A 15828-nucleotide genomic window follows, 5' to 3' on the forward strand; every position below is an offset into this window, starting at 1 on the left:
CCATTCTTGCCTCCCAGCGTTCATACGCCAGATTCCGATCCTGGGATCCTACGAGGAGGATTTTTCAACTTACATTTAACTCGTAATAAGCATAACCACAAGTTTACCCAAATTACAAAGGCAACATCATCATTATATATCCACTAATATAAACATTTGACTATAATGCTGAAAGGGAAATACATATATCAAAATCAAAGCCCCAAAAGTCAAGTACATGCTCCAAGCTCTACGCTGCTGCAACCTAACATTTCATACACACATTTATCATGCATAAGCTTATAGAAAGCTTAAAGGATGGTGTAAGTGTGTGCATAAGATAAGTTTAAGCATCCAATATAATGCCATAATCATACAATATCGGAAATACTAGTAAGAACATGAATCATACGATATCAGAGTAAGCGAATATATTGACAAGTCCAGAAGTCAATCAATATCAGAATACGTAATACAGATCAACTATGCAAATAAGGAGTTATAAAGAATCAAATATCAGATGCCGAGGATACAATGCAATATGCAATTCGGAAGAGCTAACGAATACCATCAGTCTCATCTAAGTCACATGAATACAAAAACATAGCAACCCAAAATGTCATATGCCGAGGATGTAATGCAATATGCAATATATGGTGCAAATAAAATAACCATGCTGGAGTGTGAAGTCGGGATGATAGTACATAGTATCGCAGGCTATTGGGTCCATCACAAGGGACTTCTATCCAAACTAGTCTCATACTTAAATTTGGATAGTCAGGCTCAATGTGGTAAACTCTTGATCTCAAGTTAGTCGCGTGCCCCAACCGAAATCCTGGTTATTGCGAAGGTACACGTAACAAATAGTTACGCACCACCATCCCAAGTGGATAGTGAATGAATGAATGAATGAGTATGCAACTCCTGCCCAATAAGTCCATATATCAGTATTGTTCATCTCTGGGATCATCACCGGGGTCTAGTACAATCTACACCAGCTTACCGCCCCATCAAGTGCACAACTGGGTAAGTGGAAAAGACCTCATTATTCGCCTGGCTAGTAGTCAGCCAATATCTACCCGACATGTCGATAGTGGACTCATTCACGAGCTGGTCAAACTCGGCCTATCTATGCATACTCCCTCAGGCTGGTAAGGCAACACCCCCTCCCAACCGACCACAACACAGTGGGAGACACGACCTACTGGTATACGACCGTCATGCACTCACATATATATATATATATTATATCCACTCGGTCTCGACGTTGAGGTGTCCTCTGATACCAAGAGGGTTTAAGGATTTTCACCCAGGGCCATCTATGGCAGCCCAATGCTAATAACATATTTTTGGTGTCCCATCTGGCCATCCATGATATACCTGCGGAGGCTACAGCCCTGATGTAGCTAGGGCGTACAGTAGTCATAACACACAATGCCAGATGCATGAGTCATACAATTCAGTCATGCATTAATCCTGCGCATACCGTGCGCTCATGTGAGACAATCTCCGCCTATCAGGGAGTCTCATAACAACCTGCCCAATGACATATGCACTGGTCAACCACATCTCATAACAAACATGCAGATGATGCGTATGGGCATGTATCATGATGCTATGCTGTCACATACTCATAATCGGTATTAATAACCGCCATTAATAATCAGCTTCGACAATATGGACATTTAACCAACATTGCTTCCAAGGAATGGCCCGCATAGAGCCTAACATATGTGGACCCATGACCTCACACAAGGGCCTAATATATAACACCATGGGCCTCACTCAAGAGTTTGATATACCTCATGATGGGCCTCTCACATGGGCCCAATATACAACACAACAAGCTCCATTGTCTGGCCCTCAAATACACCACAGTGGGCCTTATCACATGGGCCTCACATACATTACATAAGCCTCAAATGCATCCAGTTGAGGCCGAATGCTCATCAGAATAGGTCTCAAATACGGGCCGCATATACATCATAATGGGCCTCGTCAATCAGCCTCGTCAATCGAAGTCGGCCTCAATAATTAGAATCACCAAATCGGCCACGTCAATCAGAATCAGCATCAATGTAGGGTTCATAGATGGATGATCGATGATGGTCCAAGCAATATTAATGGAGCCTATTCGTTTGGATTAATCCACTAGAGAATGATGAGAATGGGCTTAACTAGGCCTAAGGAAAGGTTACAATGTGGACATTTAACCATCACTGCTCCCAAGGAGTAGCCCACACAGGGCTAAACATATAGTGGGCTCGTGGCCTCACATAAGGGCCATAAATACATCACATCGGGCCCCAACATATGGGCCGAGTATACATCATATTGGACCTCAAACATGGGCCTCATATACATCTAGTGGGACACATCGCATGGGCCTTTCACATCGCAATGGGCCGCATCTCATAGGCCTCTTATGCATCACAATGGACTTCATTACATGGGCCGTAACAAAGGGCCTCAAATGAATCATAGTGGCCGTTGGCACATCAAGTCAGACCTCATCATATGGGCTTCAAATGCAAAATGGGTGGACCCCATCGCATGGGCCAAAAATACAAACAGGTGGGTCCCGCACATGGGCTAAAAATACACCACGATGGGCCTTGCCCATAGGCCTCGAATACATCACAATGGGCCACAATTCATGGGATTCAAATACGCAATAGGTGGGCCCTACACATGGGCCTAATATACATCACAGATGGGCCCTGCACATGGGCCTCATACACATCAGGTGGGCTGCATCAATGGGCCACACTAATGGACCTCTTGTATATCAAATCGGGCCTAATCAAATGGGCTGAAACAATGGGCCGAATTAAATGGGCCAAGTCGAATGGGCCAAGTTGGATAGGCCTAGTCAAGTGGGCCGAGTTCAAATAGGCTGAACCCAACTCATCTATTTTTAGAAATCAATATATATAAAATGAATCATATCAAAAGATTTACTGGACTGCACTCCAAATAATAGTAGTGACAATGATTTCCATCGTTAAAATCTTACAGGGCCCACCATTATAAATATATATATATATATATATATATAATATTTGGGATCCGATCTATTCATAAGTTAACATGGAGATAGATGAAGTGAAAGCAGAAACATCAACTTGATCGGAACTACCGTGGCCCTTAAGAAGTTTGAATGGTGAATGTCACTATCCCCACTATTTTAAATGGTGGGGTCTACTTGAACTATAGATTCGACTCATTCTTTAGCTCATGCCATAAAATGAGCTTTCAAAATGGTTGGACGACTTGGATGCAACACATGCATCATGATGGGTCCCATAAATGAACGGCGTGGATGAAGTAGGTGGGATCCACAGGCTTGGTGACGCCACTACAGCAGCTATATAGCTGGAGTGAGGTACACCAGTCATCTCACTCCCATGGACGGTGTGGGTTAAAACACTTACATCAGTGGGTCCCACGTGGGGCCCACCATAACGTTTATCTGCCATCCAATCTATTGATAAGGTCATGCAGACCTGGATGAATAGGAAAAACAAATTTCGTAATGATCCAAAACTTCTGTGACAACCCAAATGGGTTTCAATGGCAGACGTTCAATCCCACTGTTTCCTGCCGTGTGGGCCACCTGAGTCCCACATACAGCCGATTTCTGGGGTGGCCCACTGGTCAGAGGGGACCCAACAAATGCACGGTGTTGATGATCAACACACATCATGGTGGGGCCCACGGCTGGGACCGTGGGTCCCTGCCTGTCCGTCCGCCAGCAGCGTAGCAGGATGCTGCTGCGCGTCCTCTGGCGTCAGCGGCAGCACTTGTTACCCCTGTATTTTATTATTTTTTTGTAAATCTACAGTTTTTCCAAGGTGGGGCCCGCATCAGTAGAATCCACCTCGTCCACTGGCTTATATGGCTCAAGACAAGCCAAACAAGCCCAATATCCGAGGTATTTTGGTGTATAGGAACATCGGGGTGGCTTTTAACGGTAAAGACCACCATTTTCCAAGATACGGCCCACCAGATACTCGGATTAACTTCATTTTTCGACTCAACGCCTAAATTGGGCTGAGAAATAGAATGAATGGCGTGGATTAGATGTACACATCAAGGTGGGGTCCACATGAGCGGCCCACCCAAAAGTTTTGAACCAAGCTGATATTTTTGTGGTGTCAGTACACCACACCATCAGTTCACACTTCACGGCCTGCCTGGCCACGTCTAGCGTCTCTAAACACTGGACGGTTTGCACACAACACAGGCATCATGGTGGGTCCCACATGGACGTGGCCTACCATGCATGTATATATATATATATATATATATATATATATATAAATATAATATAAATATAATATAGTATACATCATTTAGTCCAGTGTGGGGATCTCCATCGTCCCAACATTAGATGGTGTGGACCTCCACCTACAATGGATGGTCTGGGCCACACCGTCTGATGGACAGTTATATATAACACATATTTATGAGACCCACTCCAATCATGACAGATAGAGAGAGAGAGAGAGAGACGATGATAGAGGGACCCCGCTATGGGCCCCTCATGGTTACATCACATACATCAAAATGGGTCCCACCAATAAGTGGGCCCTAAAATAAGAATCAACGTTGGATCACCCATCTATTACATGCTTCCTTGATCCCTTAGCCTCCTTAGCTCATTGCCTTCACTTTTGATGGAGGTTGATGGGTATTGGAAGGTTGAGATGAGAGATGAGAAGGTGGGCCACACTTACTATTTGGGAGATAGCTTAGATGTTTAAGCTCTCATGGGATTTTGAGAAATTGCTAGAGAATGAGAGGGAAAGATAGAAATAATGGATGAAGGGATGAGTGGAGTGGTGGTTGTAAGGAAAGGAGATGGGGAAGCATGGGTGTGTTTGAAATTTTGTAAAAGAGGGATGGGTAGGGAAGAGAGAGAGTTGACTTATGAAAAAAGGAGAGATGGAGCTCGTACTTGAGGTATGGGGTGTATTGATTGATTGATTGATTGATTGGACATGTTGTAGAGATTCTCTCAAAATTTGCAATGCGCGGTGTTTTTCTCAAAATGAATGCGGGCCCACATATTCTAGCCTAGGTATCGGATCGGTGCGTGAGTCACTGCGTTGGAATCGCGGGGACAGCGCGGTCACTAAGGTACAAGTCTTGGGTTGAGCCAACTTCGGTATGCAGGCCTCGGCTTAGGATCGTATGTAAACGTCAGATACAGGTCGAGGGTTACCAGAATTTGACTGGAGGACCATGGAAGCCTATGAAATGGTACGGACTAGGTTACGGGCCTTACAACATGTCTTAAAACCGTTTCCCAACATGAAACTATCAAACTTTTTATACCATTGCCTCGGAGCCTACTTCAGGCCATATAGACTTTTCTTCAGTCTACACACCTTTTTCTCCTTTCCTGGTGCCACGTATCCTATCAGCTGATGCATATATATATATATATATATATATATATATATATATATCTTCTTCAAGGTCCCCATGAAGAAAGGCTATCTTAACATCTAGCTACTCTAAATGTAAGTCCTCTGTAGCCATTGTACTCAAGACCATGCGAATCGTAGACATTTTCACTACCGGTGAAAATATTTCACTGAAATCGATACCTGCCTTTTATTAAAACCTTTTCACAACCAATCTAGCCTTGTACCATTTTAAACCATCATGCTCCTCTTTCAGTCTGTAAACCCACTTGTTATGAAGAGTTTTCTTACCCTTGGGTAGAGTGATTAGCTTCCATGTACGATTAGACTTAAGAGAGTTTATCTCATCATCCATGGCCTACTCCCACTTAACCCGTGTATCCGACTGTAATGCCTCTTCAAAACACTCTGGTTCACCATTATCTATCAGCAATAGATAATATAAGGAGGGTGAGTATCGAACCATGAGTCTCCTCCCTCGAGTAGACCTCCTCACAACAAATGTCTGCGGCTCTGCCTCATAATGCTCATGTGCATGATCATCCTGTGGCGTTGTAACACCCATGTCTGGTAACTCTTCCAACTCTACGAATTCTTTCTCCTTGACCTTACTTTATTACATATTCACTACCAGAAAACAGGGAAAAGGCTACGGATAAAAACCGTAGCTAAAAGCCTATGGCTACGGTTAAGATTCGTAGCACGACCGTAGCCATTAATGTCGTAACCATAGGTATCCATAGCCATAGAGATAATAGATACTGATTAAATTTGTAGCCGTTGCTTCTGTTGCGCTAAAGTATTTATAGCTACGGATTATATCTATAACTAAAAGTTGAGCAAAAACTGTAGCAATAGGCTTAAATTAGCAACAGCTACGGTTTTCAGATACAATGCTACGGTCAATAGCCGTAACTAATGAAACTATAGGTACAGATTAAAGACGTAGCAATATTGTTCGTAGCTTAAAATTATATACAGCTACGGATTTTACCTAGAGCTAAAATTTGAATGAGAACTGTAACAAAAAGCTGAATTTAGCAAGAGCTACGGTTTCAACAAAGGGCTACGGTGAATAGCCGTAGCTAATGCTTGTTGTTAATAGAAAATTTAATTAGTAATGGCAGCTCTTACCATTATAGTACACCCTGATAAATATTTCATTCATTCATTCAATCAAACACAATCATTCATTTCCATTCACAAAAGTACAATGCCAATATAATAATAGTTATATGTCTATTTAAAGTTCTCATTAACAACAAGATCCAATCGGCATCGACAGTAAATACTCATAATCACTTGCTCTTACAACTATTCCCACCTCCGGTGTCTCTTCATTTTCTTCTGTTTCCATTGCCTCGTTGGTATTACCGCCTTTGGTTTTAGGGAACGGTGTGAAACCCTTCTGCTGCAACTCGAGGACCAGATCTGCTCTCTTCCTATTACTCATAATAATCTCTCCTTCTACCACCCCAATGATGAATCTGACTTTGTTAGACAATCTCAACAGCTTTATTTCAAGATTATCCAACATTACTTTCTGCATGAAAGTAGCAAGTCAATACTACCATCTTCTCAATTACCAAAAAGAAAAAATGGGGGGCTTAGATCAAAGCTCACCTTTCTCTTTACATAGAACTCAAGTCTTAAATGAAAGAATTCTTCAAGAACTGCAAGAAAAGAAGGCATAGTGATGAGAAAGCATATATAGATTTAAGAAATTCATAGCAGTACATAGAATAAGCAAACTTACTTTGTTCGGGACTGTCATATTTCTTGATGACGCCCCTCACGTCGAATGAGCATATCAATGATCTTACCGAGACTGAACATGATGAGCATATCAATGATCTTACCGAGACCGAACATGGCCATCCCAAGACCTGCATTCGACAAGATCGTGACAAAATTTTTCATGATTTGAGGCTTCTTAACACCCCATCTACAGTAAGAAAGATGTTAGAAGAAAATCAGATTCATATGCAAAGAGCAACACATCTAAAATTCAAATCTCTGCCGGAAAAAAAGAAAACTATAATTCCAAATACCCACTTCCAGTTCATGAAGAAAGACTAAAGATCACATCGAAATCCATCGCTCTCCCCAAGGACCTGAAATTCCAAACTCTCAACCTCAAATTCAAGAAAAAAGAGGAAAAGAACAAAGCTAAATTCAAATATCTATCTGAAAATCTGCAAAACCCTTCACCAACTGTTCTATACAACAACAACTGTTCAACTAAACCCTTCATACCCCAATAACTGTTCCACACACTTTAAAAATCTGCTACCATTGTTCTGTACAACAACAACATTAAGATATATTTAAACAACAACAATGAGTGAAGGGCCAGTGAATAATCATACATTTTGAACTGTGTTTGGACAGAGATGCTAAAAAAGATTATTTTCTGTTGATCTGAAGAGACCAGTGAATAATTAGATATGATGCATCATGTGTTGATGAATTTGTACCTCCACCATTTTGCAATCTTGGATTAGCATGCACAGATGATGCCCACAACCTTCTCAATTCCTTAGAAAGTTGGTGGGAGATGAGCTGGCCAAAATGGGCTTGAAGGACCTGTGAAATATTCCTGTAAACTACAATATGCATAATAGTTCTTTATGACGCTGTGTATAGGTAATAGAAAAAGAAATTTTGGAAGCAAAAACCTTCAAAAGAGTAGAACTTGTCTCTAAATAAAGATTCATGACAGAGCTGGAATGTTGGAAAGGATTGGCAGATGCATCATTTGTTGCTGTAGAAGGTATTTCTTTTAAGAACTTGAGGCAATCCTGGGAAAAAAGAAAGAAAGACATGTCCATGAGTGGACTCTAAACATTTTCATGTTCAAGAAGCTTTAAGAGAAAAAAAAATGCAGCATATATTGAGGATAAGTTCATTCATACAGTAGCAAAGAAATAACGCATGTGAATCACCTCGAAAAAAGTATCCTGGTATGTGCAAAGAAGTTTTCAAACAAGCTTATAATTTTGTTTAAATGGACCACACCTCATGAAACAGATAAAATGTTCTACGGTTGAAAATTTCTTGGGGGGCACAAAAGTTTTGGATCAAGCTTATATTTTTGTTTAAATGGACCACACCACATGAAACAGATAAAATGTACTACGGTTGAAAATTTCTTAGGGGGCACAGAAGTTTTGGATCAAGCTTATATTCTTGTTTTCCATTCATCCATGTCTGTATGATCTTATGAACAGGTTGGATGACAAATAAACATCACTGTGGGGTCTAGCAATCCAATTTCCTTAAAATGTCATGTCCACATTCAATTGGAAAAGTCAAACTGCATGTGCAAGATTTTCCAGAGGTGAACTTTGGGAACAAATTCATGATGCCGCCACCAGATGAATGGTCAGGGTCACAAAAATGTGGAGGCCAACAACACCATTGCTAGCAAAACCAAAAACACCTTTTTGTTCGGCCAAACATCATCTCTATCCTTGTAAATTCATCAGAAATTGGGTCAAGTAAAAAGAATTGATGTATTTTTTAAACAGTTAAGATTTATCCTTCAAACTTCATCAGGTTTGAGAAATCAAGTTCTGTTTACAACTATTCTCATCTGAGGAAAACATTAAGATTCATGCATTCCGTGTGAAAGCTGACCCCAAATGGCTGGGACAAGGCTACTATTATGATGACAACATGCCTTTACAGTATATCCTTCTCTTCTGATCGATAAGCTAAAGCAGAAAGATTTCAATGCAATATCACAATGTGGCAGAGTCAGATCCATTTATCTACTACTACTGGGGCCAACTAAGAGTCTGGAACAAGACAGTGACAAGAAAGGAATGCTAATAATAGTTCATCTATGACCAGAAGACGCTTGTTTTTTGTCCAGTAATGACAGAATTTCATTGTTAGGAAATGAATGAATGACCAACCAAGTTTTCAAATAAATCAAAGTTAGATTATGCTGCATTTGGACTAAAATACCCAAGAAAAATTTATCAACAGATAGCTAATCCCATGATATACCACATAAGAAAAGCATTTTTTGTTTCAAATGCCACCCACTCTTTACAATATTGGCAACATTGGACTGGATTGGACTGTCCCACATGAATTTTTTTTCTTGGGGATTTCAGTCCAAAAGTAATTGAAACCTCTAGCTCTATAATTCAAGAAACGAGAGAATGGAGACTTACTGCAATACATCGACAACATGACCACGGTCCATTAAGAACTCCCGTAGCTGCAACAGAGCATCAAGACGATCAGACAATGCTATGAATTATATTAGTCTTTGTTGCTTGTAGCTGTCACCTTTATCATTACCTTCGCATTCTCCTCTGCTTCCTGCTGAAGTTTCTTTGACTCTTAGACCACCCTTTCCATGATGAGTTCTTGTTCAGCAAAAGAAAAAAGAAAAAGATTCCTCCTTTTCACGCTTCTCCTGTTCAGCTGCTACCCTTTCTGCCTCTGCAGCAGCCAGTCGGGCTTGGAGATCTCGGCTCATCTAGTATAAAATGCAAGATAAGGTTAGAGAAGAGGTGAGGTCTGAAAATCTTAATATCTTTCTATCAAAACAGCGGGTGGCATTTGAAACAATTGATACTATTAAACATAATAATTGCTGAAATTAATATATTATTTAAAACATTTGGCTGAAAGCATTTGGCTGAAAAAAGCCATCATTAGTGACAGATTCGTTTTGTTGCAAATATATATAAGCCATCATTAGTGACAAGTTCTCAATCAGGTAGCTACACATTCCATAGAATTTCAAGTTTAAAGGCTATGACAGATTACAAACACTGATGCAGAGATTGGTGCCATGTCTTTTTCTTTTCTTTTCTTTTTTATTTTTTTGCCATTTTTGGTTTCATGAAAAACGGAACCCAGATTCAGATAGCAATGAACTGAACACAACAGTATTCATGTAGTGCTCATACCAGGATCATGATATGATGATACCAATGCCAATCACTGTTCAAATTCACTGTTCAAACTAGATTAATGTTCAAATTCACTGTGCAAAACCTTAGAATTTGATGGCGTGTTTGCATGGTCCGTCGCAAAGAATTCGATGACAGGCATGCATCCATTTTAAACCAATGCTTTGGAAATAAATAACCTACAATAGGTGGTTGTTTGATTAATTCAAACTAGGAGGAATTTACCAAGGCCTCTAATTGAATGCACAAATAACCTCCCTGACTGCTGTTGCTGCTGCCACCATCAAAGTCCCAAACAAGAACAACTTGCACCACAAGAGCTTCACTTCAAGTCATCATAATTTGGAAACATTGAAACTGTTTAAATCAAATTCATTCATGGTTGAAAAGAGATGTCTACTTCTCACAAACTTTCCTAGGAGCCTTCTGTATGTATATCACAAAGCTGACCTTTAGAGAGTATGTGGAGGCATGGACAGCTTACAGAGCACCATCACTTTTCATCCTCGTTTGGTGGCTTATCTTCATCTTTCTTTTGCTCTATTTGACCTTGAAGAGATGCCAGCAAATCCTTCACTGAAGGATCATTAGGGTCAACTCCACGAAGCAAAGCAAGAATAGATGACACGAAAGATTGGTCTCCAAGCACCTTGCTCATGTCATTTTGGCTCTGACATATCTGTATCTCCCACAGGCACACCACCAGATTGATTAGGTCTAGGATCATCGATTGACATTGCTAGGGCTTACTCAAGCAAGGTAGTCTCATCCTGGCTTAGAGCTGCTCTTTTAACACCCTGCCAATACAATTCATATAAGAATTCAATCAATTTCTATGTTAAGAAAACAAAAAAAAAAAATCCTAACAGATGGCTCACAGCTGATCTCTACTGTCGCCTGGAGCATGCAAAAAGAAAAAAGAAAAAGAAGATGAATATGCTAAATGGGTAGTAGTCAAAATCGCCATTTCGTTTCATTTAGGTGGGAAGCAGGCCCTTAATTTCAATCAAATTCAAAAAAGCATTCACTTTGACAAAAAAACCAGTAACAAGCACGCTGCTAGAGGGGAAAAGGCCGAAACTGCAAATTCAGATGATTTTGAGTCTGAATTAAAATACATGATATGCAATGCCAACCTCATTCAAATTAGAATAATGATACCTGATTCAAGATTGTTTTTTCCATTTTTCTTTGTTTCCTTTAGTTCAATTCAATGAGCATGCCTTGCATCCAAACACGCCTTACGTTTAATATAACAACCCATCACCTAAGACGAGAACCCATACTCCCAACAATGACTCCCTTACAACAATTAATAATTTAATTAGCAATGGACGCCCATTTAGACTGATGTCAACTGAACATCCAAGATACAATGAACCAGCCATTTTCATCACTCGACTCAAAAACATGAAGGACAATGTGTTGTGATACTGGGTCTAGCAAAAATAGATCACGCTGCCACCTGTTCAGCTTGAGGAGCTACAGGTGGTGAGTTGGCAATCATACCCATTTTCTCTTCAAACAGCTGCTCAATTTCTTCACTCTGCCCTGCTTTCCCAAAAGCATCCAATACAGACTCGTGAGTGCTTTCCCAAAAGCATCCAAAGAATTATGACTTGCAAATTACAATGCTTTTGGATTTTAGAGTGTGACTGTCCCATTGTATTGTTTTTACGAATAGCAAATTTTTAACAAAATGGGACTTTTCATGTTAGAGTGAACTAATCTCATCACTGTGAGAGGAAGTTCTAAGATTTTTAGGCAATCTTGCAACTCTCATTGCCTCAGAGCATTAGTTGCTTTTTCTTCTTCTTTTTTAATTCATTATGGTGTTTTTGGAGTTATAAAAGGTTATAAACATTTTCCTGATTTAGTTAAATTGGAATCCATTGCAGAGTCGATTTTGAATTCTGAACTGACAGTTGGGTGTACTAACAAGCTAATAAAAAAATAGCACTCAAACCTCAGATATATATAACCGAGGAGCAAAAAAAATCAGATGGTTTCAGAATCTAATGATGGATCAAACCACGAAGTCCTATATATACTGATTCTACGTTTTCTTCATGTTACTCCCTAGAGCATGTCTATCTCTGTGTACAAATAAAATAATCATGTTGATGGTTTGCCTTTATCTCCATGGTAGAGTTCAGTGGACCCTCCTTCTAAATAGGACCTCTCATCCCATTGTTGAGAACACCAACCCAAGAATGCTACATTCATTACATGATTCTATTTTGTCTTCTGAGTTTCAACCCAATGGCTTTTTTTTTTTGGTAGAATTAGTTTAGGTTGTATGTTCTCGCGACTGTGATACTTCTAATCCAACACAAACTGACTATTTAGGCAGCATTTGGATGCACTATCCAATAAAATTGTAATAACAAGTTCAATAAAGTGGAAATGACCAAATTGCAATTAGTTAGTATTCATATTAAATAAAGTAGAAGTCCACTATCAAAAGCAGAAACAAGTAGGTTGGATATCTACCAGGATGACTTTAGAAAAACATGGAACTGGAAGATGTGCAGAAATGAATCTACTCGATGTGCAGTCTCATGAACATATAAAAACCTGCCTCCATACACCTAGCCATACTACATAGACATGGAACAGGAAGTTCCCCGTCGTCCATAAAATCAACTTAATTTGTACCTGCCTTGGCCGAGAAAGAAGGACATAGTCTCAACTTCTAATCAGATGGACCATGCATGTATTTTGAATGTAGGCTGTTTTTCATTTCCTTAGATGCCATTTTGATGAACCACGCCTAAATCTAAACCAAAGTAAAAATAAATCACAAAGCTCAATCTAAATTTGCTTTCACCCAATTCCATAGATCCATGAACAAACCTCATTTCACAACATCCATTAAAAGACACGTATATATTCCATTATCTGCACAAGAATCCCAACTAAGTCATGAGATGGAAGGAGTTTGATTTGAATCAAACAAAAAATTACAGCAACAAATTCCACATTTCCATTGTTAAAATGGGGGAACATGTTATATACATGGCTAGTATTGTAATGTGCACGGGTTGGCTAGTATTGTAATGTGCACGGGTTGTCAATTACAGGATGCCCCATCCACAATGACCGTGCCTGCTTACCTCCAGAAATCTCGACATGGTTTGCAAAGTAGATATGATTTCCAGCTAAACCACCTACAACCAGCAAACCAAGCAAATGCATTTGTTTTTACAATGCAACAAAAAGGAGAGGGAGTTACCATTATTGATCGAACTTCATATACAACAAACCCACAACCTGCCAAGAAAAAACCACAACCAGTTAAACTAGCAATCAAGTAAGCAACTAAAAGAATTCTTTAATCATATACAACAAACCCAAATTACTCTTAGGCAAGATTGAGAACAAAATCATTATCTCTAGCTTTGCCTAATGACAACAATCCATTTTACAAGGATCAAGTGGAGAGACCTGCAAGCTATCATGAGTCGAAATGGCGTGATGGTTTAGGATTCTCAGGACAAGAGCATGGTTATTATGATCACTTGAGGGAAGAGAAGAATGATGAACTTGGTATTTCCTCAGGGAAAGAGAGAACTCACACATGGGGTTGCAACAGATCATCCCATTGCTCCTAATATTGTTCATAGATACCCAAACTATGATGGAAACATTCATCAATTTAGTTTCCATTCATTGCATGAAGCTCAGTCAGAAAAAAAAAAAAAAAAAAAAAAGATCGCTACCTTAATAACTAAAACCACAAGCTTTGCATACATATCAATAACAGCAAATGAGAGATGCTGGACTTGTTGTGGTGTTTGTAGGGACAACGAGCTTGGATTAATCATGTCAGTGGCCAAACAATTTACTACAGAAATTTCCTGAAATTATAGGTAGAAAGAGAAGGAAAACTCTTAACAACTGTGAGGGTCTGGAGGATTCTCATGGAAACATAATAAAAACCACAGAAAAAGTTTACCATGAGGATTCGGAAAAAGCGATCCGTGTGATCATCCTCTTTAAGTAACCCGCTTTGTTGTAACTGTGAGATATAATGGGTATAAGCTACATCATACACAGTCAACTAAAGTTCTGCATTTAGCTTTATAAAAATTTAGACTATTTAAATTTGAATTTGAATTTGTTTATGGATTCTTTAAATATTTTCACACTTTTAATTGGATAGTCTTCTGTTTGTTTAATTCATTTTAAGGTTTTTTAAGACTAATCAGGTTATTAGCTTTGCAAGAATTCCAAGTATGCTACATTAGCTTTTTTGTTTTTCCTTTATCAGGAATACATGGACTTCAACTCAAGAATACACATGATACACTCATGTATTCAGTTTACACTAGTGAGGTACATGATTCATTTACACAGAGCATCAGTCTCAGCTTGGCAGGAGGGGAAAAGGAAGGTGGGTGACCCAACTAGAAAATGATTCATTTATACCCATTTTTTTCTTTCACATGGCCTTTACTGTTATGCAACTGTAACACCAGCCAGCTTTTCTGTGGTCACAATTCCATTTGCTGACAGGAACATTGTCTCCTAATATGTGCTAATTGACTGGCCTATGGTACTTGTACGTGGATACTAATGGAACCTGCATCAATGGTTGTCTGGGAATTTATATTTGAGATTTTGTTCAGACCCTTGTTTGAACCATCTCTACCGGTGCTGTTGCAGTGATGTGAGCGGGACAATAACCTCTCAAGAACCATACCGGACAACATTGGGAATTGTACGAGCTACAAAATCTTGTAAGATGGCTGGCATTCCTTTTGGTGTGGGTGTTGTGCTTGTTCTTTCTTCAATTGCTTATGGTCTATTGACTGCTCAGTTTCAAGGGATATTTCATACAATCAAATCACTGGAGAGATTCCTTACAACATTGGTTTCCTGTAAGTAGCTACATTGTATGTTTCCATCTCTCAAAAGCTCTGCTGTATCTCTTTTCATCTGCAAATAACTATTCGTTTCATCTACTAATCAACCAACTAGAATCATTCAGCTACTGATATTTTCGAACTCTTCTAGTTAAACTGCTTGCTGTAGTATACTCCACTGAATCTCTATTACAGCTGACAATCTGCAACTTTTTTTCTTTTATTTTTTGCTCCAGTTGTCATCCATTCTTGTTGCATTTAATTAGGTTTGTTTTTCTTGATAATGGTGTGCTGACCCTAATGAAAAAAAACTTTCTATTATTAGGTCTCTTCAGGGAAATAGGCTTACTAGGAAGATTCCAGAAGTGATAGGACTCATGCAAGCTCTTGCTGTTTTGTAAGTTTTGTACTGTCTTCTCAAATTCTTTTCATTTTTTTTTCAAAATTTCTTTTCTTCCTAAATAACTGCATGCATGCATCTTTTAAGAAATAAGCTCACATAAACAAATCCAACTATAATTTTGACTATAGTGCAATTTTTTTTAAAAAAATGAAAATTCTTAACTGACCTTTCAGAGGGGATGGTGTCAATATCATCACTCAGTTTTAGCAATG

The 15828-nt window shown here is 39.3% G+C and overlaps 1 protein-coding gene and 1 long non-coding RNA gene across 2 annotated transcripts; both read right to left on the minus strand.

The window, feature by feature from the left end:
* Positions 1–6666: 6666 nt before the first annotated feature.
* Positions 6667–7819, minus strand: LOC131228780 (DNA topoisomerase 2-like). The gene is made up of 4 exons (XM_058224646.1): positions 7467–7819; positions 7168–7356; positions 7035–7084; positions 6667–6954 (listed from the first exon to the last, which is right to left on the minus strand). The coding sequence occupies exons 2-4, from the start codon at positions 7301–7303 to the stop codon at positions 6667–6669; spliced, it is 474 nt and encodes a 157-aa protein (XP_058080629.1). The 5' UTR covers positions 7304–7356; positions 7467–7819.
* A 75-nt stretch (positions 7820–7894) lies between these two features.
* LOC131229480 (uncharacterized) lies at positions 7895–9893 on the minus strand. Its single transcript, XR_009163360.1, has 3 exons — positions 9596–9893; positions 8090–8212; positions 7895–7997 (listed from the first exon to the last, which is right to left on the minus strand). It is a non-coding gene; the product is annotated as an uncharacterized LOC131229480 (long non-coding RNA).
* Between the last annotated feature and the right edge of the window lie 5935 nt (positions 9894–15828).

The sequence above is a fragment of the Magnolia sinica genome, chromosome 16 (assembly GCF_029962835.1).
Source record: "Magnolia sinica isolate HGM2019 chromosome 16, MsV1, whole genome shotgun sequence".
Classification (NCBI taxonomy): Eukaryota; Viridiplantae; Streptophyta; class Magnoliopsida; order Magnoliales; family Magnoliaceae; genus Magnolia; species Magnolia sinica.